Below are 24821 nucleotides of genomic sequence, written 5' to 3'. Positions count from 1 at the left end.
AGCTTGCCAAGTTCACAGCTTCACACTTCCCCAGCGAGTAGAAAGTCCACAACGAGTCGGTGTGCCTTGCCCTCGAAGCCTGCCCGGCCCATCCCTCACGCCTAGGGTTCCCATGGCGCAACACGACACCTCGGCCCCACCCGCGCACCCCACTTCCATGTGAACCCCGACTCGGCGCTTCCCGCTCTATATAACCACGCCTCCCCCCAAAGCTCCAAACCACGCAACAAGGCCGAGCACACCACCATCAGCTGCTACTCATCAAAGAAGAAAGAAAGCATCTTGCGTAGGGTCCAGCCGAGCTCCGGGCGCGTGCGGAGCCATGGAGAAGATGGAGAATGTGAGTGCGGCGGCGGTGCCTCTGAAGCTGTTCGGGTCGTGGGCGAGCTCGTACACGCACCGCGTGCAGCTGGCCCTGCGGCTCAAGGGGCTAGAGTTCGAGTACGCGGAGGAAGACCTGGGGAACAAGAGCGACGCGCTGCTGCGCCACAACCCCGTCTACAAGAAGGTTCCCGTGCTCGTCCACGGCGACCGCGCGCTCCCCGAGTCCGTCATCATCCTCCAGTACCTCGACGACGCCTGGCCGGAGAGCCGCCCGCTCCTCCCCGCCAGCGCCTTAGACCGCGCGCTCGCGCGCTTCTGGTGTCACTTCGCCGACGATAAGGTAAGTTCCGGGCGCTCCCTGCGCTATGGTGCTAGGACATACACGTGCGGCGTGTCTGTGCGTGTGATGAGATGGCTGACACGTGCAGTTTTTTTTTCCTCCTTTGCAATGTGTGCAGCTTGGGCCGGCCGTGGGGGCTGTGTTCGCGTCGACCGGAGAGGAGCAGGAGGCGGCGGTGCGGCAGGTGCACGAGAACCTTGCGCTGATCGAGGCGGAGCTCCGTGACGGGGCGTTCAAGGGTCGCCGCTTCTTCGGCGGCGACGAGGTGGGCCTCCTTGACGTCGTGCTGGGGTGCGGCTCCTACTGGCTGGCCGTGTTCGAGGAGGTCACGGGCGTGCGCCTCGTGGACGCGGACGCGTTCCCGCTCTTCCACGCCTGGCTACGCGACTTCGAGGCCCTGGACGAGGTCAGGGATACCATCCCCGCCGTCGACCGCCTGCTCGAGTACGCGCGCGGTGTCCGCCACATGCTGCTCGGCCTCGCCAGCGCCGGCGCCGACGCCGCAGCCTCCGCCACCCCCGCTGCCGCCGCGGCTGACATCGCCGTAGACATATGATCGCAAGACGAACGTTTGCCAGTGCCGGCCAGTCAGTTGCTAGCAGTTTGCCGTGTCGTGTCGATGGTGCCATGTGGTGAGCCAGCCTGAAATGCGTTTCAAGTGCTACTACAGTTATTGGCGCAATCTGTGTGTCAGTTTTTTTCCCTTCTCGTTAATCTCTGTTTGCTGTGCCATACTCTTGTGGCTGGGAATCCTATGTGTTTGTTTTAATTAGCAGTCCAGCTTGCTTGTTTAGGTTTTTGTTAGCCATGTGATGGGCACCTGGTAATTTCTTCTTGTAAGATCTTATTTGGAGAATTTTAGCTTCCCATCAGATTTCGAGTTCTTAGATTAAAATAAAATAATTAAAGTCTATATTTTTAAAAAAATAAATAAAACGGCTCATCCAAATACCCTTAGTATAACTAACTTCACATTAAGCTAACAATATCCGGTTTCAATTCTAACTTCAGGAATTAAGCTAGGTATATTCGGTTTCAATTTTAAGATTATCTCTAATTATATATCCTTTATTTTGTTCTTTTCTTAATTTTTTTCTGTTTCTATTTTTTATTTTCTCTTATCTCTAACAGCTTCGAAATTCTTTTCGAGATAATCTCTTTTTAATCGTGAAAGAAAAGGAGAAAGAATTCTGTTTTTTTCTTAATTTCTTTTCTGTTTCTATTTTTTTTATTTTTTTCTCGTGTCTAACAGCTTCTTCTCGAAAGAACCGTCGAGAGAATCGTAAAAGGAAAGAAGAGAATCATGTTTAAAAAAATAATTTTAAAAATCTTGTTATGAAAAAAAATCGTTGTAATGTTGAAAAAAACGAAAATCTCATTCATTCACAACGAGAATCTCGGCCTTTAAACGTGGCCTAACTTCAGAAATTAAGCTAGGAATATCCGGTTTAATAATTAATCGAGGGCCGAAGCTTGGCAGCCTCGTGAGACTGTGTTACCTTCTCCTAGCAGTACCGTGTCACTAATGGACCGACAAATATAATTAGCGAAACAGTACCTTGGTACAGCTGATTAACTTTTGATCCGAGTTAACTGCGGCGATGAATACGCGTCAGTACGGTGGTGCTCGGTCAGTCCCAGCTCTCTCTCGCCTGCGGCGTGGCGAGCATTTAAGGCTGCAGAGCAAGCTGATGAATCAAGTGTCAACCCGATTTTCTTTCTCGCTTGTTGAGAGCATCGATGGGCGCGCGTGTTTGCCCTGATGCCTGCTCCTGCAGCAAGGGCCAGGCCATTCATTGCAACACCCTGGGCATGAGCAAATGCAACACCGATCATTTAGCTCTTGCTGATGATGCATGGTACTACGCACACGTATCCGGATGTACGACCGAACACACTGACTCGATCGACGTAAACTTGGCCAGTAAAAGCATTGATAATATTTTTATAGAAGAGGAGAATTAGTTTAGTTTATAAAGGTAATTAGGTTCGAAAATTTTATAACTTTGTGGTTTAAAAGAAAATCGACATACAACTTTAAGACGATAATACGATATTAACTTGAACCAGATACTCATAAAAAAACACAACCAAACAAATCCAATATAACTTAACTCACACGCTAACCAACCAAATTACTGGCTCCTTCACAACTCGGACGATAGAGCCTTGCTCTCACGCCACTATAACTCAACTCGATCAGTGGAGTCTTGCTCCCACGCCGTACCTATCTGTCAGACAAGTCGATAGCGTATTGTTTCGCAGGAGCGTGCATCGGGACAAATCGCTCTTAAGAAGCACCGAAATCAGTAAAAAGTTGCCGCGAATCAAGGACGTAGGGGTAAACCTACAGCAGAAGCCGGTGGTTCAAACCGAACCCGACCAAACTGTCATTAAGCCGAAGACCACTGTGGCGTAAGAACTAGACCTCCGGAGCGACGCCTCCAGGGAGGACACGACGTATAGTCGCCATTGACGCCCATCCGATCGCATGAATCAGGTTTTCACCTAGGAGCTCCAAGGGAGAGGAGTGGGGAGACGCCCTAACAACGTCTCCAAGGAGGAGAATAGCACCCGAGGGCGTCGTCGTCATCAAAGCCGCCCAAAAATCAGGCAAAGCTTTCATCGGTGGCTCTCACTTCCCGCCCCTCGCGCACGGCCAGCCCGCACAAGGGGTATGACCCAAGCGGTAATACACCACCACCTAGTAGCCGCGCCGTCCCACAACCATCTCAGCATCATGAAGCTCCTCACGGGCCAAACTTGTAGAAAAGGAGGAGGCCGAGCAAGGGAAGGGGCAACGCAAACGCCATGAGCCAGGACTGGCATGGTGCTGCCACCACCGGACACAACACCACCACCTCACAGCCGCACCGTCCCACGTTCCACCTAGTATAATGAAGTTCCTCATAGGCCCAACCTACAAAAGAGGAGGAGGCCGAGCAAGTGGAGGAGCAACGCAAACTCTAGGAGCCGAGACCGGCACGTTGCCACCTCCACCGGACGCTAGCCGGAGCAAAGAAAGGAGCGATGGCCATCGTCGATGACGCCACGCAAGCGTACCCCGCCACAGGCAACAGGCCGATGCCCACCACTGCCAGCACTGACGCTAGAACGAACCGAAGGCCTCGCGCCACCAGGCACGCAGAATAGGCCGCCACACCGCCGAGTCGTGCCCCCACCAACATGGAGTGCAACGAACACACCGCCTAGCAGCATAGCCAATCGCCCGTGGCCTACATCTCCATCGAGCTGCACCGTGTCAACGGCTGAAACCCACGACGATGGCTGCGGAGGCAGCCACCGCAATTGTGCCATGGGCGTGCAACACATCGACACACACACACAACCGGTGCAAGCATGCCAGCACCATCGAGACGGCTCAGATCCGACCGAGAGCACAACAGGGATGCACACGGTGGCCAGCGCTACAGCAATAGCAAATGATCATCCAAGAAAAAACTTGGCACATCACCAACAAAGACTCAGGGACTCACAGCCGAGCGATGGGAGGCTAACGTGGATGATGCGTACTGGGTGTGGCAACCGGGATGGCTGACCACACTAGACCACCACCAGAGTGAGAGCGATGCGGGCAACCACGCTGGGACACCGTTAGGAGGAGGGTGGCCAATAGTAACCCGCCTCCACCAGATCCGGATGGGACAAGCTGAAGGGATCAGTGACGTCCTAAGAGGAGGGTGAATTAGGATACTTAGAACTATTTTTGGTCCAAAAATAACACAAGATAAAATTATATCAATTTCTATCTAAATATACTCTAAGTTTATCTAGTGTCTCTACTCTACTGATTAAAACACTTGCAACCAATCTAAGAAGATAAATTGCAAGAATGTAAATATGAAAACGTAAATAAGATAAAGAGAGCAAACTCAGCACAAGGGATTTTTTTCCTATGGTATCGATGGTATGAATGACACCCCCAGTCCACGTTAGAGCTCCACACGGCTCCTGAGCCACCAAGTCACAAAGATAAGACCTTCACTTGGATGAGCTACCAAGCCAACAAAGCAAGGTCTCACCACTAGCCTCGGTTTCTTGCTATCGTGATTACTTTGGAGCTTGAGCCACCAAGGTAAGGGTCTCTGTGTTTCCGCACAATCGCTTTGCTGCCACTCCACACCAAATCAGAAGGTCAACAAACTTACCGGTGAGTCACCAAGACTGCAAGGTGCCGACTTACCACTTGGTACAAGATTGTATCACTCTTTAATCCACTCTTTAATCAACAATCACCTCGCAACACTCTCTAGACCTATCATCACTAATCACTCACTAATTTTATGCTTAATCATCTTGGATAATCACATTAAGCACTTTTGTGGCTTGGATGTCTTTTTAAGTGTACATCAACTTCTCTGGACTCCAGCAGCAAGCCACACCTTCAAATAACTGAGTGGGGGGTATTTATAGCCTCAAACCCGCGCACTAGCTGTTAACCCAACGGCTCAGAGAAGTTGTTAACACTGGATGATCCAATAAGAATAATAGTACTAACACCGAATCATCCTGTGAGTACACTCTCACAAACTAGCGATTGGAACCCCACTCAATCCTTTGTGAACACCAGATACACCAATGTATACATCATCTCCATCACGGGACTATCTGGTAAGTTATCCTGAGCCATCCGAGCTTTTTCTTTTTCTCGGTGTAAATTGCTCCGGTGTAAGCATCTGATGCTCATCACTTCATCATCGAATTATCTGATGAGTTTACTTCAGCCAACAGAGCACATGCAACCCTCTCTGGAATAATGCTCCGGTGTACACATCCTTCATCACCGGACCATCAGATGCGTTGATCTTCATTGTGTCTCTTTGCACTGTTCATTATCCGGTGTGTGCAACACTTTGATCACCGGACCATCCGATACTTTGATTTTTAACTTCAATGGCTGCAACCTTCTCTGGACAAAAATACTCCGGTGTGTATTTTCTCTGATCACCAGACCTTCTGGTAAGGTCTTTTGGCATCTCTCCCCTTTACCAAATATGCTCTGATGTGTATAACACCTAGAGCACCGGACTATCCGGTGAGGCAAATCTTTCTGAGACTTCTCCAATTCAGTGCAACTTTATCTCAATTACGGTGGCTTCTTTATGTATTGCATCCATGTGACATATTAACATATATTCTTGATAAACATGTTAATCTTATTGACTATGTTATCATTAATCATCAAAATCACAATCATAGTCTAATTGGACCATTTTCGCTACACAAGCGTGGATCCGACGAGCCGTCGACGGATCCGGCCAGGCACATCTAAAACGCCGGGGGGTGAGATGAGAAGAGGGAGAAGGAAGGGGAGAGAAGCTCGAACGCGTGGAAAAAACCTACGACGCCTATGGCTGACGATGTCCCTGCTCCCGTCGCCTCCGCCAAGTCGATCTGTCACCCACCAACCTCCTTCTATGTCTGGAGATGGAGAATCACGCCAGAGAAAACCACTCGGCGAAGGAGATGGATATTCACATCCATTGCCTGAACTCAATTGAGTAGTCTGGAACTTAAGAAGCATGTTTTTTTAAGGATGCCTATGCAAAAATGATGTGAGCGGCCCGCGGTTGCTTTGTGTGGGCGTGCACCTTCCCTACACCGCACATGTGAACGGTGCCAGATCTACACGAAGACTACTGTACTTTGCAACTGTACCCGCGCTAGGGAGGAGAGGACCGTGGTGGCAAGACAACCTCATTATTCTTCTAGCAGCAAGGTTGATCCGAGATCATGCATGCAGCGCTCACATACCCATTTAAGCCCCGTTTGTCACAGCTTCAGATCTAAGATTTTTTAGAATTGGTTAAATCTAGCTTAAATTTTTTTGGATTTGAAGATGTGGGTGGATTGAGAATATTTAGTTATGTTATCTGATTTTTATTTTTTGACTAAAAATAAAAGTTTAAATTACTTTATTTTATTATATAAATTTTAAATCTAATTTAGATCTTAAAGCTATAATCGTACCAAACACACCCAAACTCTCTCGTTCACACGCCGAGTTATGATACGAAAAGCTACTCTAAAATTTTGAAAACAAAGATGCCGATTCTATGAACCGTGAAAGGCTCCGGCCCTACAAGTAGTACTTCTTCTTTTTTTTTGTTACTGCTAGATTACCTTTCCGATTTATGGAGGTAGTACCAGGGTACCAGGATGAATCATAGCAACTCAATAAGTCATACAGTAAGTAACAGATCTAGTATTTGTTTTGCTGGATAGGAGAGGTCCCGTTACCCGGCCCAGTCTGATCTGGCGATCTGGACAAGAAGCTCCGACCTCCGAGGTGCAATCTGCAAGACAGTGCTCGGTCGTATCTGAGGATGATCTACTTCCAATTGTATGCGTTTCCAATGGTATCGTATGTGTTCAAACATAAGGTCGAGGATACCGACCCAGCTAGCCACTTTCAAGCGAAAAGTGCAACTGCATAAAAATGAAGAGTGGATTAACCGATTGACCAGGTATCAGAGGGATGCCTGCGCGTGACAGTGCGAGCCTTTTGACCTGTGTCGTGCCAGTTATGATGGTGGATCTGACTGGTTACTAGTACGGGCAAACTAGTTTGACGGAAACCAGTTTGATGTATTCAGTCGTATAATCTTAGAGAAAATATGTTTTTTTATTCTAGAGGGAAGATCGATTTGGGTTTTATTTCACAGCTTGATCCGAAAGGTAAAGAGCTTGTATGTGTTTATACAGGTGGGTTCACTTTTGGGTGTCATAAAATTATTTGTATATGGGTAATTAATCACAGTCTTAAATCTTGTATTAGCTCATATAATCTTATATTCGATGAACCAAATAGAATATCAATTTAGTCCGTTCAAACAGATATAATCAATTAAATATTTTTTTTCTGTTTAAATACTCTTTTTCCTTTCAATCTGCATATACTGTGCCGCCTCTTTTTTCTTTAGAAGGATGCTCGAGAGTTTGTAACCGTCCACACATCTGAGTCTCTGATTTCTGCGGCGTCGTCGTCGCAGGCTGGCACCACATCTTGTCTCGTGGATGCGATTTCTGAGCGAAGGACGCGAAGCAGACAGTGAGTGGGGGCGCACGACACTATCGGCTCGCTTCTATTTCCCCAGCTCGTTCGGCTCGCTCAAGCATTCATATACTCTTGCTCCACTGGAGTACATTCTTCAAAATGCATCGAGATTCTTGTGTGATACACAATCATGCACACGTGGTTCTGGGCTTGCTGCGTCACTGTCCTCTTGCCAGCAAACCGTATCAAATTTCCTAGGTACCCGAGACGCTACCATGCCATATGTCTGTCTATCAGAGGTGTCACGTCCATGGTCATAAAGCTCGCAGTACCTACCTACCAACTTGGTTCGCATACCGCTACCCAACTTTTAAGGGTTATTATAGATAGCAGCTAATTTTTATTATTACGATATGTTTAGTAAAATTGGTAAGGGTGGAGACTACGTAGATATAGAAAGAAATTTTGTTCCTGTGGAAAGAAATCTTAAAGAGTTAGTTTTTTTAAAGAAGAGAAAATAAAAGATAACTTTAAACATAATGAGAAATTAAGGATAATTTTTTAAAAAGAATATACTGAGAGAAGTAAAAAATAATAGCTATAGATAATCACTGAAGATATGCTAATAAGTCTCACCGCATATTCGCAACTCGACTCGAGCCAAATGGCTTCGCAGAGATACTAGTACGTGTATTACTTGCATGTTGCGTCGTCAGACGATGAGGGTGCAAACAGAGGGTTCCGCTTCCTCCTGACGGTTCCCATCGCACGGACATATACGGAAGGAAACCTACGCATGCAGACGGCAACATAAAAGGCGATGGATGGATGGATGGACGGATGGACGCAGCGTCGCATCCAGTCCCTTCGCCACGGGCATACACGCCTCCGCCCCAGGCTGGCCCATGGGCCATGGCGCAAAGTTTCCGTGCAGAGGTCGCGTCGCGTGGGTCGCATCGTCTCGACAGTCGACCCTGTCGCCGAAGGCCGAACCCAACGTGAGTACACGTGACCGATCGAGACCTGGGTGTCCAAACCCAAATGCAGGCTTGCTCCAGCCGTCCACCGCACACGTTGGAATGCGTCCGCTCCCGTAGTCAGGCTCTCGAATGGACGACCGGCGACATCATGTTTCAGTCAGAGAGATTATAGATGGTAAAAAATTACATTGTAGAAATTGAATTGTATAAATAAATTAGTAAAAATAGATTAGTACAATCTAAGATCTAAATTTTTAAGAATTAGATTATATAGTTTATCTATTTATTTTAACTTGTACATAGTGATCATTGGCCTTACCCTGCCATACTGCATGCCCTCCGCCGAGTTCGACTGACTGATCAACTGCTTGCGTCCTGCGCGCTCGTGTTGGCCACAGTTCGCGTACGTTGTGATGACTGTGCCACACGCAACCAGAGGGGGCAGCACTGGCGGGGCTTAGTTGACATCACACGGCACGGCGCGGTACGGTCGGGTCGGCATGGCAATGGCACAGCGGAACGGTGGAGGACGTCCGCGCCTCGTGGACTTTTCGCAGTTGCGTGTCGGGCCACCCGCGCGGCCGCGTTCGCGTACCTGGGGAAACAAGCACGTTCAGGCTGGACGAGACTGACCGTGCAGCGACGACGGTGAGAGCTGTTCTCAGCAAACTCACACATGTGCAGGTTAGGGTAACAAAAGAGAAACATGATGAACGTGGTCACCCAACTTTGCGCTTCACCATGGTCCCTGTTAGTACTGGCTTCTCGATCAACGATACCACAGGATCGGACAGGCAATAGATAACAAGAGTGCCTTGCGGATAGAAACCCAACGGATGACAGCAACAACAATAAAATATACGGAGTACTAACTTTTACTATTACGAGTATTGACTAATGTTGCACAAATCACACATGTGGCGAAAATCCTGTTTAGAGCTAAAGTCCCACATCCGAGTTAGACGGTCATAGGAGCTCAGTATGTTTCAATACAAACTATATTTGTTAAATTTTTTCTCAAAAATTTTATCGTTAATTTTTCTCAAAATTTTTAGTTAAAGTTTAAGCTAAATTTTTTCCTAAAAGTTTTGATAATTTTTTTTTCAAAAATAGAAAGACGCGGTGAGAAAAAAAAATCCAAAAAAAAGAGGGGACTCTCGCGTGTCTTAACTACTACCACCACTGATATAGTGATATGTATGCTAGCCGGACCATGGATGATACATGTGAAAACTATAGTAGTGCTACTACTAATTAAGCCAAGCCAGATAGGGAAAAAGTGTACAAACAAGTACGCTCAATTGCTAAGAACTTTCTGTCACGACAAGATCAAACCTTGACAATGCGGATCCATGCATGTGGTTTCATGTCACGGGGCTCAAGGAGGACCTTGCACTAATCATGGCAAACCTCTCTTGTTGGGAAAAACTTCACAACAGGAGAGAATATATATACAGTGAGATATATGATTTATAACACATGTTATTATATGGATTAGACTGATTTTTTACATGAGCCTATTCCTAGGATATTTGGGTTATTCCCCATCAGTACTAGAATAGACTCATATAAAGAATAAGTACAATTCATGTAATAACGTGTTATAAATTATGTATGCAAAAAAGTCTATGAGCTGCCAAATTCATTCTAGCACCACTTCATTATGTCTCCTGTTAAGTAGTTTTCCCTGCACTGCCCCTCTGATCACTTAAGGGCAGCTCCAATGCGTGAAAAATGAGGATGCCAGGATGATCTTTCAGGTCTTAGCACCACTACCAACACTGGAGCAGTGAGGTGGTATGCCAAAATGCTTAGAACCGATGCCAAAGTTAGCTCCCGGTGCTGTGAATAAACAATCATGCGCTCACCCTCTTCCTCCTCATTACTGCCACCGCGGTCATCCTGCCCGTTGTTGCCGCGTGCGTCATCAGTTGCCACTGTGCCTTTGTCCTTGCCTATCCCGACGCCCCAGATGTGCTCACCCCCACTACCAACGCACCGCGGCATCGGCAATGGCGACCGCGGCGTCGCTGGAACTCGCCGCCCTTGCCTCCCTCGTCTCTAATCCGGCACTGTTTGAACTCGGCGTGGCCGTATTCCCTCCCTTCCTGCATCTATCGGTGGGCTCCGGATGCAGCGACGGTGGCCCCAGCGAAGGCGGGCGCGGAGAAGGGGCAGATTCAACTAGGGGCACGAAAACAGTTGAGAACCGTCAAGCCCTCTTATATTTTTGGGCACGAGAGAAGATAGAAAAAAGAGGAAAGAAAGAAGAAAGAAAAAGTTAACCTCTCTTAAAATTTAATTTTGGATCCGTCACTAAGGTTGTGCAGCAGCCCATTCGGGAGATCCCTGGCGCCTTGCAGCTGCCCAGGTCGAAGTCGCGCTCCAACCGGATGCTCCTACTCTTTGCACTGCCGGGGTGGAGTCGCTGCGACCGGGATCCTGCCGGCGTTGATCTCTCCCGCGATGAACTTGTTGTACAATGTACATGTGGGAGGAGGACAGAGGTCGGGGAAATGTGCTTTTTTTTATCTGGTTGTGGGGCCCACGTGAAAGTACCTAAACGCTGGAGCAATTTTTACTAAGCTGGCTTATGATGATGTGTCCAGTTGTGGCCCTAGCACCCTCTAAAGACATATACACTAAATTGCCCTAATCTACTACCGCTATATCATGCTAGTAGTACAGAATAGAAGAGCATCTAGCCACTAGTAGTATTACCTTTTCACCAAAACTGCTACCACAGACAAATGAATTAGGCCGATGCAACAATGAATCAACCAAGCAAGCAGGCACGCAACCCTGTGATCGGTTGATCGATCAAGGCTGTTCACACGTCACGTCGATGAGGAATCACTTAGGCGCGAATAGGAACCGGCTGACGATCACTAAAGTTGAAAACCGGCCATGTTGGAGGTGACATCACACGTAAGCCACATCGCCAGAGCTGCTCGATCTCTGTTTTCTAATCGATTTTTGACCTTTTCGAAACTAATTTTGAAATTGGACCAGTGAGAGAACTATTTTGGGTTTTGGCTCCGACTCCGTGCTACATATAATGGTGTAGATGTAGATCGTGTTTGTACTATTATTACCGATACGGATATTACGGTTAGTGTGACACGCTGTGTGGTGTGTTGCTGATGTCAGATCCGTGCTGTAGACAGGAGATCCAACATAGCACATATTATGCGCCAATGTCTCTGACGTGAATATTTTGTGTGCCGCGTCAGGAGCTCCGGTGCGAACCCTCTACACGTAAAGCACCGCGCAGGGCCAATTCACTCTCTTCTCCTCTTTCTTCTCTATTCGAAACACTCGTAGCACAGATAGCTCTCTTTCTTTCTCCACCCTTTCCAAGATCTAAGGATTTAAGATGATTTGACTATGGATTTACTTACGAATTAGATCTTCAAGGTAATCTCATTCGCTCCTTCTTGTTTTTTTTTGGCATTTGCAAATTTGTCACTGGTTTTTTATTTTTTGCAAGAATGCCACTCGAATGATAGTTCTGGTGGTATTTTTGTAATTTTTTAGTAGCAAATTTGCAATAACGGTTTAAAACAGTGGCAAATTTGTAATTGTCCCCTTTTTTTGTCTCGATTTGTAGCAATTTAGGGCGATTTTGGTACTAACGCTAAAGGTAGGAATCTACGAAAATGCGCTCGTATTTGGGTTTTATTTGAAGTTTGGATTTATGTGTAGGGCGATATACATGGGTTGTATATACAATTTGATTCAATTTTGTTTAATTTTTTTCGTTATTGGTAATTTAGGGTTGTATATCAATGCAATTTTATTTAATTTGTGATGAAATTTATATGTATGTGTAAGATAAATGTAGATTTGATTTATGATTGTGTTAGTTCATTTTAAAAGTGAGGGTTTATTGTTATGCATTGATTTTTTGTGAGATTATGTCTTCATATGATCATACGTAGTGTGTACATGTTGTTCGACGTATCATAAATGTTGTGTTTTATTTTTAGCAAACAACTTATGTGCTGTGTTTTGATGTGCTATTATAGATGGAAAGAATAGTCCATATGCACTATGATGGTGAAATTTTGCAAAGTGATGATGGCAGTGCTAAGTTTAGCAGTAGTATAATATTGAAGGTTGTAGTTTTCAAGAATTATCCCAAGTTTGTTGAGTTGTTAGAACGAGTGAAGGAGGCGGTGGGGGTGTAATGAACCGAGTGTAGTTATTGAGTTGCAAGGAAGGTATGATATGGGTCATGACCATAGTCATAAAGTAATGCTTGACTTGGAGGTGACGTAGAGTGAGAAGCATATTGGGACACGGTGAAGGAATCTTAGTAGAAAATTCTTGATGTGGTTGTGGCAAAAAAGGTGGTTTAGACGCACGCCGATGATGGATTGGATTTAAACCAGTCTCCATGTCTTGAAGGCATCGATGCAATGTATTGGACTGATGAGCGATTAGATACCGAGGTTGACATAGGTGCAAGCCAACCTTTGCCCTGGGAGGGTGGTTCCCAACCTGCAGTTGCAGATGCCTATGAAGAGGAGGCATTGAAGAATGATTTAGTGCGTTTGACACAAGAGGTTGGTACGATCAATGCATCAACGGTTGGTGGTAGGACAAAGCTGATTTGGAGGAAGCAAGTCGTGTAGCCATGAGGCAGCTGGTACGAATTGACTTTGATCTAGCAAATGTATCCGATGAATTGGACCCTCGTGTATTTGGCGACATGACAGGAGGACGATGTCCCTTATGAGGTCGAATACGAGGAGGACTCCGATGATGATGGTCCCGTCAGCGACATAAGGGAGGAGGATTGCCGTGCTTTTGAGTCGGTGATTAGCCGTCATCCTTGTGTCTCTAAATTTAGGGACCTTAGTGGGCTCGAAGGTGTTGTAGTAGATGGAGGTCATACTACGGCCTTGGTACCTGATGTTTCTTGAAGATCACTTGTGCAGAAAGGTATTGAATTCCCCATAATGCTATCATTAAAGATGTGGCTACAAGAATATTCCATGAAGCACAACCGGCCATATAAAGTAGCTCACTCTAACTGTAATGTGCGATACACTGTGCAATATGAGTGAATAGGATGTGCGTGGACGGTCTGGGCCTGCAAGATAGACCACGGCACATGAAGAGTCACTAGTGTTGTGGATCCGCACACATATGCTGATGATGAATGTTTGGAAAAGCATTTGCAGTTGAATGCAAGATTCATTGCATATCGGCTATGTAGCACTATGAAAAGCGGAGCCTAACATTACTCCTAGAGCTTTGATTAAGATTGGAGGAGCTTTTCGACTACAAGGTTAGCTATGGGAAGGCTTAGAGAGCTAGAGAGATAACAAGGATAATGATTTATGGCGATTGAAGTGAAGCATATATACGTCTTCCTACCTTGTTTGAAGCAATTAAGGAGTGCAACCCGAGCATGGTGTACCACATAGAGCCGTATCAGGAGAAGTTCGTAATGGTTGATAATGTTGTAAAGCATGTTTTTTATCGTGCATTCTGGTGCTTCGGACAGTGTGTGGAGCCATTCATACATTGCATGTCGGTCATCTCGGTTGATACCATATTCTTGATAGGGAAGCACAAGGGCACTTTGATGATCGCGATAGGTGCAGATGGGGAGGATTAGCTGCTTCATCTTGCTTTTGCTCTAGTGGAGAAGGAAGACAACAAGAATTGGGAATGATTCCTGCACTTAGTTAGGATTAATGTAGTCGGGCCACATCGTGAAGTTTGTATCATATCCGACAGGCACAAAGGTATTCTGAATGCTGTAGACAAGGACATCCCTAGTCATTGCAATGTGCACCATAGGTGGTGCATGAGGCACTTTGTAGCCAACTTCCACCAAGAAGGCACTACAAAGGGTCAGACGGAGGAACTGAGACATATTTGCATGCTTGAGGAGAAGAAGTTGTTCTTTGAGGAGTTGAAGAAGTTGGTTGCGTTGCTTGATGAAGGTCCACGTAAGTGGTTGGAAGGTCATATGGCAGAGAAGTATAAGTGAGCTAGGGCATTTGACAACGAATGGCACTGATATCGTATGATGACTAGTAACATGGCTGAGATTTTCAAAAAAGTACTTAAGGGAATTAGGTCTTTGCTTGTTATAGCAATCGTGGCCTAAACCTTCAAGAAGTTAAATGAGCACTTTGTTGATAGGCTAAGCAAAGCTGAGAAGTTGAAAAATGTGGACAAGCGAAAGTGGGGAAATGTGTGCTTTGATAAGAAGTCACAGAAGTATGAGGTAACTGAGTGTGGTGGCACAAGTGTGGGTGGTGAGGTGGTTGGCGGCTAGGCATTCGCGACTGTTTTCTCTAGAAATGAGTGTAATTTCCAACAACCCCAAATATATCACCTTCATGTTCCCATTTGATAACACTCTGCCGTATTCATAAGTTGGACTATCAGTCATCTTCACGTGTTCCATTCGAGTTCTCTTTAGATGCTATCATTGAAACACGGTCATCTTGATTTGAACAGTACCTTGAACCTATGTAGTGGCTCCAATACAATGGTCGCCAGCCAGCGGTCTCTGTATGCTTGGCGCGGCATTGTGCAGTCTCCGCGTCGAACAGTTTGGCACGAAAGTGTTTTTCGACTAGGTGCCTCGGATAAAATGCAACAGTGGTCCCAAAAAAATTACAAAATGGAGCTTCTCTAAAAAAGTAGCCATCTTCCTATTTCATTTTTACGTCATTGTTGCTCTCGTCATGTCGCATTCAAATTTCTCAAATAAACATACCAAACACATAAATAAAACAATCCATATGATTCATATAGTACAATCGATGATGATTACACATTAAGTAAGTTCACAAATAGTTTATAACACAGTACGCTAATCACACACTAACCATCACAAGGTCCAACGCAACCACATACCCATCCAACTCACCCAAAATGTTAATCGTCCAGCCCATCATAGATCAGCTCATTATCATCATCATTGTCCGCGAGACGCATAGGCAAATTATCAACATGTGCCTTCATTATCTCCATTTGCACTGACTTACCTACTACCTCTTGACCTTCCATGGCTCTCCTTGGACGACGTAGTTCTATCACCCTTTTCCCCTTCACTTGATCCTCTTTCCCTCTATCCATTCACCATCAGGACTGTACAATAAATCCTAAAGTTACAAGTAGCACTATGGCACTGTATTCAAATTCATGATTGGTATATGATATTTAATTCTACCTCATTTAAACTGTAAAAAAGCAATCTGCTTAGTTTTTACCTTTATCATCCTTTCACAACGAAAGTAAGGAGATCCCTCAAAAGGTTCACAAAGCACACTTTGCTTCCTACAATTGTACAACGGAGGATCTGCTACACGTCTTCTGCTCACTTCTCACTTCTCTTTATCCGTCATTTTTATGGATTTGGTGGAGGAGGCACCCAACAAACGAACTTGTTATATGGCTTCGGATACCGAGTAAACCGTTTCACTTTCAGACTTCTAGGGTCATACATCTCAGACCCATCAATAACCCATAACAAATATACACTCACAAGATAATTCTTGCATAGTTAGTAAGTGTTGTCAACAGTACCTTCATATAGCGTCTGAAGGACCATATTGGACTTACCACAGTCACAAGTTAGGGCAGGGCGAGCGGGAAGAACGGGGCATCCTTACAACTAAGATCGGGATACTTCTTGCCGATATATGTCCACTTTTGCTTACGCTACAAATGGTCTATCATACCATACAACTACATAAACACAAATCCATTATGATTTACATGCACCAAATTTTTTACATTCAACACTACCAAATCATATATACTAAATTTAGTTACCATCTTCTAAAAAATCAATGCACATAACTTCAACGCACAAATTCACTATCCGCTACTTCAACGAGCAAATTCAGTACACAAATTCATCAATTTATTCTATGCCTACACTACATCCCATCACAACATCATCCTATAGGGCACCCTCAATCTAATATGCAAATAAATTTTGTTCTTCAATATATGTTCAATTATATGTAACCTACATTGCATTTCTAACCATTTCAAACCATCAACTAGAATGGATAATTTTGTACCACAAATTACATCTAGGGTTTCTACTCAAACCCACCTAAATATAGTAAAATCAAATGAGAAAATAAAGAGAGATGGAGAAGTTAACCTAGACAAGACGATTTTGATGATAAATCATGGTCAAAACGACCGAAAAATACAGATTTGAGAGGGGGGAGGGGGGTGTGAAGGGAGAGAAAGAGCCGTTGTTGCTCCTACTCTATTCAAAGGAACAAAATGACACGAGGTGGGTGGCCTCGGCCCTGCGCGCTATATAGAGCGGTCCGCGCCAGAACCCTGGCGTGGCACACAAAACATCTGCGCTGAAGACATTGACGCAGAATATATGTCACATTGGATCGATCCCCTTCTACAGCGCGGATCCAACATCACCATCGTGGTACGCAACGTACTATGCTAACTATAACATCCACGTTAATAATAATGGTACGAACACGGTCTACATCCGTGCCATCATATATGGGCGAAGCCAAAAATAAAAACCCGAAATAGTTTTACCGTTTATTCAGTTTCTAAAATAGTTTCAAAAGGATCAAAATCGAAAAAAAAAATGCTCGATCCCTCCGATGGAGTGCACGTCACAGCCTACCTAGCTAGCTAGCTGCGTGCCACGCGCGCCAGCACGGCTACGTCGTAGGGCAGCCTTACCTTTCGGCAACAGCGGCCACTGTGCGTGCGTGCGTGCATGTGCCCGTGCGACGACCGGCGTCGTACATACGGCTTTGTCGCGTCGAAAATCATCGGTGGACTAGCTAGCTAGCTAGGATTCTAGTAATAGCAGGCAGCCTAGCTAGCTGTGCCAGGCCTGCACGAGTGGGGCTTCCCGGTACGGCCGGCCCTCGCGAGGACGGGAGCGGAACTATGTGCCGTCAAACAGTCACGTATGCGTCTACTGGAATTCTGATCTTTTTTCAAAAATTGTCTAATTGAAATATTCAAAAAGTTTTCTATACGTATATTTTCTCTACGTTTCAATGAGAATTTCTTTACTTTCCATGCATGTAGAAAGAGATAGGATATAAATGATATCTTTTACATCAATAAAAACAAATGGATGAATATTAAATGATAGCAATGTCCATGAAGTGAAATAAAGTAAACTAGAGTCATTTTGGACTTGGTTATAAAATGAGTCATGGAATGGAGCCACTATGAAGAAATTTTAGAAGTTAAAAAAACCTTGATACTCATATTATTAATGGGTTAAGAGCGAGCGTTGAACTTAGGAGATCTAATCTCATCTTATTCTACAGTAGCTCTTCCTCATAGCTCAATGAAAGAGTAGTCTCATGTTAACTGACTAATCGTAGCTTTGAATCCTACTTGAAAATTTTCATTCATTTTCTAATGTAAGAATACAGATCTGCGTGAAAGGAATTTGATTTCCCATCCATGCATGTAGCAATTCTCCATTGCGATGGATGCTGGTATCCTTCTCGACTCTTTTCTATGTCCATGCAATCTTTTGCTCCCACACAAATGACCTTTCCTCCGTCCACCTAATCTATAGAAATCCTGCTTTCTCAAAATGAAGCACTCAGATCTTTTATTATATGGCTTCATCAAATCTGATGACCCAAAGCGTCAGTTCATCCGATACTCATGGGCCCACTATCGTTTCGTCTCCTCTCCGAGCCCCGAACGTACCGCTCCTCTCCCAACTCCCGAATGCGATGCCTCCGCTCCTCCGCTTCATTCGTTCACTCCCCCCCACCCCACGTTCTCCGGTCCTCGATCCCATCTTGAACAGAAATGCGTTTGATCCCCCGATCCCATCGTCTTTCTCCTCCGATGATGCCCTCTCCTCCTCCACTAGACTCTCTTCTGCGTCACCGCCCTTGAGCCACTCTGGTCATCGATAACCGTGCCTCCGCCCATGCGCCGCTCTGGTCAACCACGACCGGGCTGCGACCCCGTCTGCCCGTGCGCTCTTCGCTCGCCCCCTCTCGTCACACTGCTACCTCTCCTGATCAGCTCTCCACATCTATCGCCGCACCCAACTCCACTACTCCCCTCCCTATCCTCCCCTCCCTCACACGACAGAGCGCGAAACCCTAGGCCTCACTGACACCAGAGAAGGTGAGCTCCAATCCGTGGTTTTCTCGCTCCTCCTCCATGTAGTTGCGTTACTCCAATCATGGAGCCCTCCCCGATCCCCGCCTTCCCACACTATCGCATGCTTGAAACCTTCTCCGTTCCCCACCCCACCCCCTTTAAAACCCTAGGAAAACCACCCCAATGGCGACCCGCCGCCGAACGCGGAGGCGTAGGAGGCGCGAGAGCTCCTCTACGAGGCGTACAACGAGCTGCAGGCCCTAGTGGCCGAGCTAGGTGGCGCGGCAGCGCCAGTGCCGACCGTGGTGGTGGTCAACCACCAGACGGACGGCAAGAAGAGATCTGGTGGAGGTGCTCATGGGGTTCCAGTTCAACCATGTAGGGGTGGCACCAAGACGCGACACCCCATCGTGCTCCACCTCCGCTTCAACCTGTGCTGCGTTGCGCCCCAGTGCCGCCTCCTCACCGGCCCTAGGGATGCTGATGAAGACGATGCCGGGATAGCCGGCCGCCCCATGTCGCTCGTGGACATACATGTACATATGTCAATATGTGTTTGTGTAGTGTATGTACGTTTGTCAGTATGTGTGTGTAATGTATGTACATATTTCAGTATGTGTTTGTGGAAATATCGCTGCGGTGTGTTCCACATGTTCTATTATCAGTCCTTGCAATGCTCAACTTGCGTTTGTGTAATTGCTGGTGTCATGTACGCGTAGTGAGGACCTGTGGTATTTAGAAGGGGTTTAATTACGAAAACAATCAAACTAACTAACGAAGAACTGTTTAAGAAGAAGGGTTGATGGGGTGTATGTAATGCACCTTGTGTCTTTGTTTGATCGACCTTTCTGTACTCCTGTGATCCTGTATGTAGCTATAGGATAGTAGGAGGCAATAGCTTTCTCTATCTGTATGTGCCGACGTTGAGATTTCAACTAGCATGCTAATAGCTAATTTATTGTTGAGTAAAGATTATACTATTATGGGAACTATTTGATTGGTTAGCTAGAACCAGCTTTATACATGATTTATGGAGCCATTGAATATACTTCCTAAACTTTTCTGTGGCATGAGGATATTATTTTATAAACTTAACTACTTTCAGACATACATTGAAGCTGAAAACTTGAGGTTGTAGAATGATCCTTCCCAATTCTCAAAGAAGGAAATCATAATAAAGGTAGAATACAAGCATTGCCCCAATCTCACCATATTGACACTCAGGCCTCATCCTTCCAGCTCCTGGCCGTAAAAAATGAGTTATTCAGGTATTTGTTTTTGTTTTTCTATGTTTTTTTTACTCTGTATCAGTTAACAGTAGTTATTTTAGCTTTTTAAGTGCCTTTTATTCCACATTAAATGCAAAAACTTTGGCAATCTTGTCACCTACAGAGCCAGGCTTCTGCTGTTGAGAGCCTTGTTCGGGCTAAAATCTAGCATAAAGAGACCATAATATTGTGCCTTGAAGATTGTATAGTGATTGGAGTAACGCAACTACGCGGAGAGTGGTGATGCAAGTTTGTTCTTTAAATCTTTTTAATACGAAAAGCTCTCTTGAAATTTAATGTAGGTTTTGGGGAATGATCTTACGCGCCCCTTCAGATCCTGAGGCGAAGTCCACTGGTGGCTATTCAATGATGAATAATACAGTTGTATTTCAGGAAGTACAGGTGAAGCCTCTGGTGGGCCTTCGCATGGAGACCGAAGGTCGACCCGCAGTGCCAAGTATCAGTGCACACAAAGCCTCCAGCGGGATTTCGGGCGGAGATCGAAGGTCGACCCACGGCACCAAGTATCAGTGCAGGCGAAGCCTCTAGTAGGCCTTCGGGCGGAGAGCCCGTGTAGTGGTCTGGGGTATAATTGTAAATTTGCAAATGTACTCGATGGTACCAAAATGTCCCTGAATATGTCGAGAATGTGGCAGTTAGAGGGGTAACACTGTAAATTATGGCACGAAGTGGTTGAGTACGAGCTATAAATAGTTTGACACTATAACTGATGGGACCGAAAATAATTAGTTTACTCATCTCCCCATAAACACCTGTTGCATTTCGCCTCCTTTGGCTCCTTCTCTCTCTGGGCCGAAGGCTTCCCCTGGTTTGGTGACTTCGACTACCAACAGTTGGCGCTGACCGTGGAGATCGAACAATCTGAAGCCATGCCACCTAAAAAGAAGATGAAGCCACTTGGTATGTTAGCGACATTGCCAAAGTAGCTGATCTCAGCAGGGGTTTCGGCCGACACACTCCATTTGGTGCTATCTGAGCCGGTCAACACTTCGACTGGTGGAGCTAACGGCAGCCAGCAAGGACACGATGATGTGAATGAGGTGCCCCTAGAGGATGAAGATCATCACGAAATAGCTCTCCAAGAAGATGCAGCAACAGCAATGCGAAGGGTAGAAGCTAACTTTCACGCTCGCTTCGAGGCTTCGACAGGAGAAAGAGGAATGGCACATGTTGTTGAAGAGTCAGACGACCTTGGTAACTTCAAAGAATATGAATATGAAGATAAGACAGAAGAGGAAAAAATAGCCAGGCTAGAAGCCGAAGAATAGGAGAGGTAGATTGCGCAGAAAAAGAGCACACTGGATAGCTTGATAGGGAGTCGGAAGGCCACAGAGTATCACCGATGAGCCGACGAGGCTAGAAGAACACTGGAGAAAATGCAAGAAGAGATTGACATGTTGCAGCGCATAGATGAACCGACTTGCCTCATGACTCCTCCGTTAATAGTTGCAGCGCGGCCCGACGCGGGACCTTTGGCTTAGGTCATGCGCGGGTGATCAAGAATCACCGTTCTCCATTGGCTTGCAAAGCCAACCATGGCCTTCGGGCTTCAAGATGCCTAGGGTAGTAATGTTTAACAGAGAGTCAGATTCAAAGGAGTTTGTTATGAGTTTTGAGGCGGCGGTTTAATTCGCTGGAGGAGACGACATGACACTAGTGAAGTCCTTTGTGTTAGCGGTCAAAGGGATACAGAGGTCGTGGTACTCCGCGTTGCCTCCAGGATCCATTTATTCATGGGATCAGTTGCGCAATGCCCTATATAGTAATTTCCAAGGAAATCGAGCAGAGAAGGTTACCGCCAACGACCTCTTCACCCTAAAGCAACAGCCAACGGAGACAATGCAGAGCTATATGTGTCGCTTCATTCATATTCGCTACCAGACGAAGGGCTTGAGCGAAGACACCATCATCGATGCCACTATCCAGGGCATTAGAGGGGGGCTTTTGGCGGGAAAGCTCACATGAAAGAGGCCGAGAGTGTGCAGGAGCTCTTTAATATGATGGAAGAGTACACAAGGTCTGAGTTGGACCACCTACGAAGGAAGAGTGAGATGGCAACATAAAAAACGCCTAAGACAAATGCATCAACCAGAGACACAAACGCTAGCCAGTCTAGAGAAAGACCAAAACATGTCAAAAAAGCCAAAGCATTTGAATACATATCGAAACAAAAAGAAATCAACCAGATAGACTCCGGACCAAGTGAGTTCGCTCAAGAGTTCACCGAAGCACAAGGCAGGGGAGCTCGAGGAGGCCTAAGTGGTAGAGGCCGTGGCGGCCGAGTGGGTCGAGGATGGGATCCGCGGGACCCGGCCACATTATATTGTGAGTTACATGGCGAAGGTGTCGGTCATAGAACTAAGCAGTGTCCATAGGTCATGGCCATGAAGGAAAGCTTAGCGAAACAACCCTTCAACCCTGCAAGAATTGTGCATCATGCCACGCGTTCTGGGTAGGGCGAAGCATGGGAATCCAATCAGACCCACGACCCAAGCACAACATTCGCTAACCAATGGCAACGAATGGCTACACCGACACAGTAATATATTCTTGTGCCTTCGGCTCCGCCAGACTAGACCTTTGGTCAGCTGACGACTTACCCAAGAGAACTCCCACCACCTTCACCAAGACCAGCAATCGAAACCCCTCCAGAAACCAGCAGATCGGTGGGCACAGTAAACCGTGCGTATAATGTTGTATTGGCAATCACTGGAGGATCTAATCAGGAAACTGAACCGAAGAGGCAATGAAAAGAGTACGTGTGAAGGGTTAACCATGTTGGTGTAGGGCCTATGTTTGTTCCATCGAAATGGTCTCATGTGCCCATTACCTTCTCACAGGAAGACATGAGAGTTCTAGATTACCCGCATATAGACGCCTTTGTCATTACTGCAAACATTTCAGGAAATGAAGTGCACAGAATACTCATAGATGACGGAAGATCGACAGATATCATCTTCGTCGATGCTTCAGACAGGATGGGCTTGCAACAAAGTAACCTTCAACAGGCTGGGTCCCTGCTGCTAGGCTTCAGAGGAAAAGCAATCAACGCCTTGGGAAAGATAGTAATCCCGGTGTCATTTCGTGAAGGATCAAACTTTCGAACGGAGGACATCACCTTCGATGTGGTTGACATCAACTATCCCTATAATGCAATTTTCGGACAAGGAGTCCTAAATACATTCTGAGCAATACCGCACCATGCATATTTGTGCATGAAGATACCTGGTCCCGGAGGTGTCATAACAGTGCTTGGAGATCAACAAGTGGCCCGCAAAATTGAAGTGGGAAATACTCCGGGCCGGCGAAATGTCCATGTAGTGGTTGGACCTTTTGTAAATCCTAAAAAACACGAAGAGCAACTGTAGGTACAGACGATGGCAAAGGCTAGACCACAAGGCCAAACAAAGAAGTTGTCATCGGGGTAGAAATCACAGAGGAGGTTGAGCAAAGATTGATATTGTTTCTCCGCAACAACGAAGATATCTTCACTTGGTCTCCGAAGGATTTGCAAGGAGTCAGAAGAGATATCATTCAACATACTCTAAATGTAGACCCTAAGGCGAAGCCCAAGAAGTAGAAGCTTCGGAAGGCTTCAAAGGAGAGGGAAGAGGCAGCGAAGTCTGAGGTACAAAAATTGCTTGATGCCGGAGTGGTGTGCGGAGTGTTGCATTCTGAGTGGTTGGCCAACCCGGTGTTAGTCAAGAAAATTAATGGCAAGTGGAGGATGTGTGTAGATTTCAGAGACCTAAACAGAGCTTGTCCGAAGGATGATTTTCCGCTGCCACAAATTGATCAGCTGGTGGACTCCACTACAGGCTGTGAAATATTAAGTTTCTTGGATGCATATTCTGGGTACCACCAGGTTTGGAGAGGATGAGGAGAAAACAAGTTTTAGAATCTCCTTCGGTATATATTGTTTCGTAAGAATGGCCTTCGGCCTTCGGAATGCTGGTGCCACCTTTGCCAGGTTGGTACAGATAGTGCTTAAATCACAGCTGGGGCGAGATGTCTCGGCATACGTCGATGACATAGTGGTCAAAAGCATCAGAGAAGACACACACCTTGATGACCTTCGAGAAACTTTTGAAAACCTACGAAGTGCAGGTCTCAAGCTAAACCCAGAAAAATGTGCGTTTGGTATGCGATCAAGAAGGTTACTGGGCTTCTTGGTTTCGCGAAGGGGCATCGAGGTAGATCCTCAAAATATTCAAGCGATAATTGACAGGAGACCTCCCCTGAGCAGGAAACAAGCATAGGGCCTAGTAGGGAGATTGGAAGCTCTGAACCGGTTCATCGCAAAATCAGCCGAGCGAAGCCTACCTTTCTTCAAAACGCTAAAAGGCTCCAACCCTTTCAAATGGGGCGCGGAGCAGCAGGAAGCCTTCAACGAGTTGAAGAAATATCTGACGAAGCTCACAGCCCTGTCCAGCCCCGATCCCGAGGCTGAGTTGTTGCTATACATAGCAGCATCCCCTTTGGCAGTAAGTGTCGTACTTGTGCAAGAAAGGCAAGAAGGTGATAAATTGCAGTAATTTTCAGTATACTATGTATCGGAGGCTTTGGTAGGGTCGAAGAGGTTTTACTTCGAAGTGGAGAAGATGGCCTATGCACTAGTAATGGCATCGCAAAAGCTTTGCCATTATTTTACAGCTCACAAGATAACAGTGCCCACCTCTTTACCCCTTCGCGACATGTTTGAAAAATGTGAAGCTATAGGGAGGATTGCAAAATGGGTTGCAGAGATTGCACCATTT

General features: G+C 46.0%; 1 protein-coding gene and 1 pseudogene across 1 annotated transcript; both read left to right on the top strand.

The window, feature by feature from the left end:
* Positions 1 to 224: 224 nt before the first annotated feature.
* LOC133929793 (glutathione transferase GST 23-like) lies at positions 225 to 1531 on the top strand. The gene is made up of 2 exons (XM_062376563.1): positions 225 to 664; positions 783 to 1531. Exons 1-2 carry the CDS (start codon positions 323 to 325, stop codon positions 1218 to 1220), a joined length of 780 nt encoding a protein of 259 aa, XP_062232547.1. The 5' UTR covers positions 225 to 322; the 3' UTR covers positions 1221 to 1531.
* Positions 1532 to 10674: 9143 nt separating this feature from the next.
* Positions 10675 to 23252, top strand: LOC133928090 (dynamin-like protein ARC5; annotated as a pseudogene).
* The last annotated feature ends 1569 nt before the right edge of the window (positions 23253 to 24821 follow it).

This window comes from Phragmites australis, chromosome 9, assembly GCF_958298935.1.
Source record: "Phragmites australis chromosome 9, lpPhrAust1.1, whole genome shotgun sequence".
Classification (NCBI taxonomy): domain Eukaryota; kingdom Viridiplantae; phylum Streptophyta; class Magnoliopsida; order Poales; family Poaceae; genus Phragmites; species Phragmites australis.
This window is presented reverse-complemented; position numbering and strand designations above follow the sequence as displayed.

Coding starts and splice junctions, on each gene's coding strand:
- LOC133929793 (XM_062376563.1), top strand. CDS start 323: ATGGAGAAGATGGAGAATGTGAGTGCGGCGGCGGTGCCTCTGAAGCTG. Junction 665..782: donor GTCACTTCGCCGACGATAAG/GTAAGTTCCGGG, acceptor CAATGTGTGCAG/CTTGGGCCGGCCGTGGGGGC.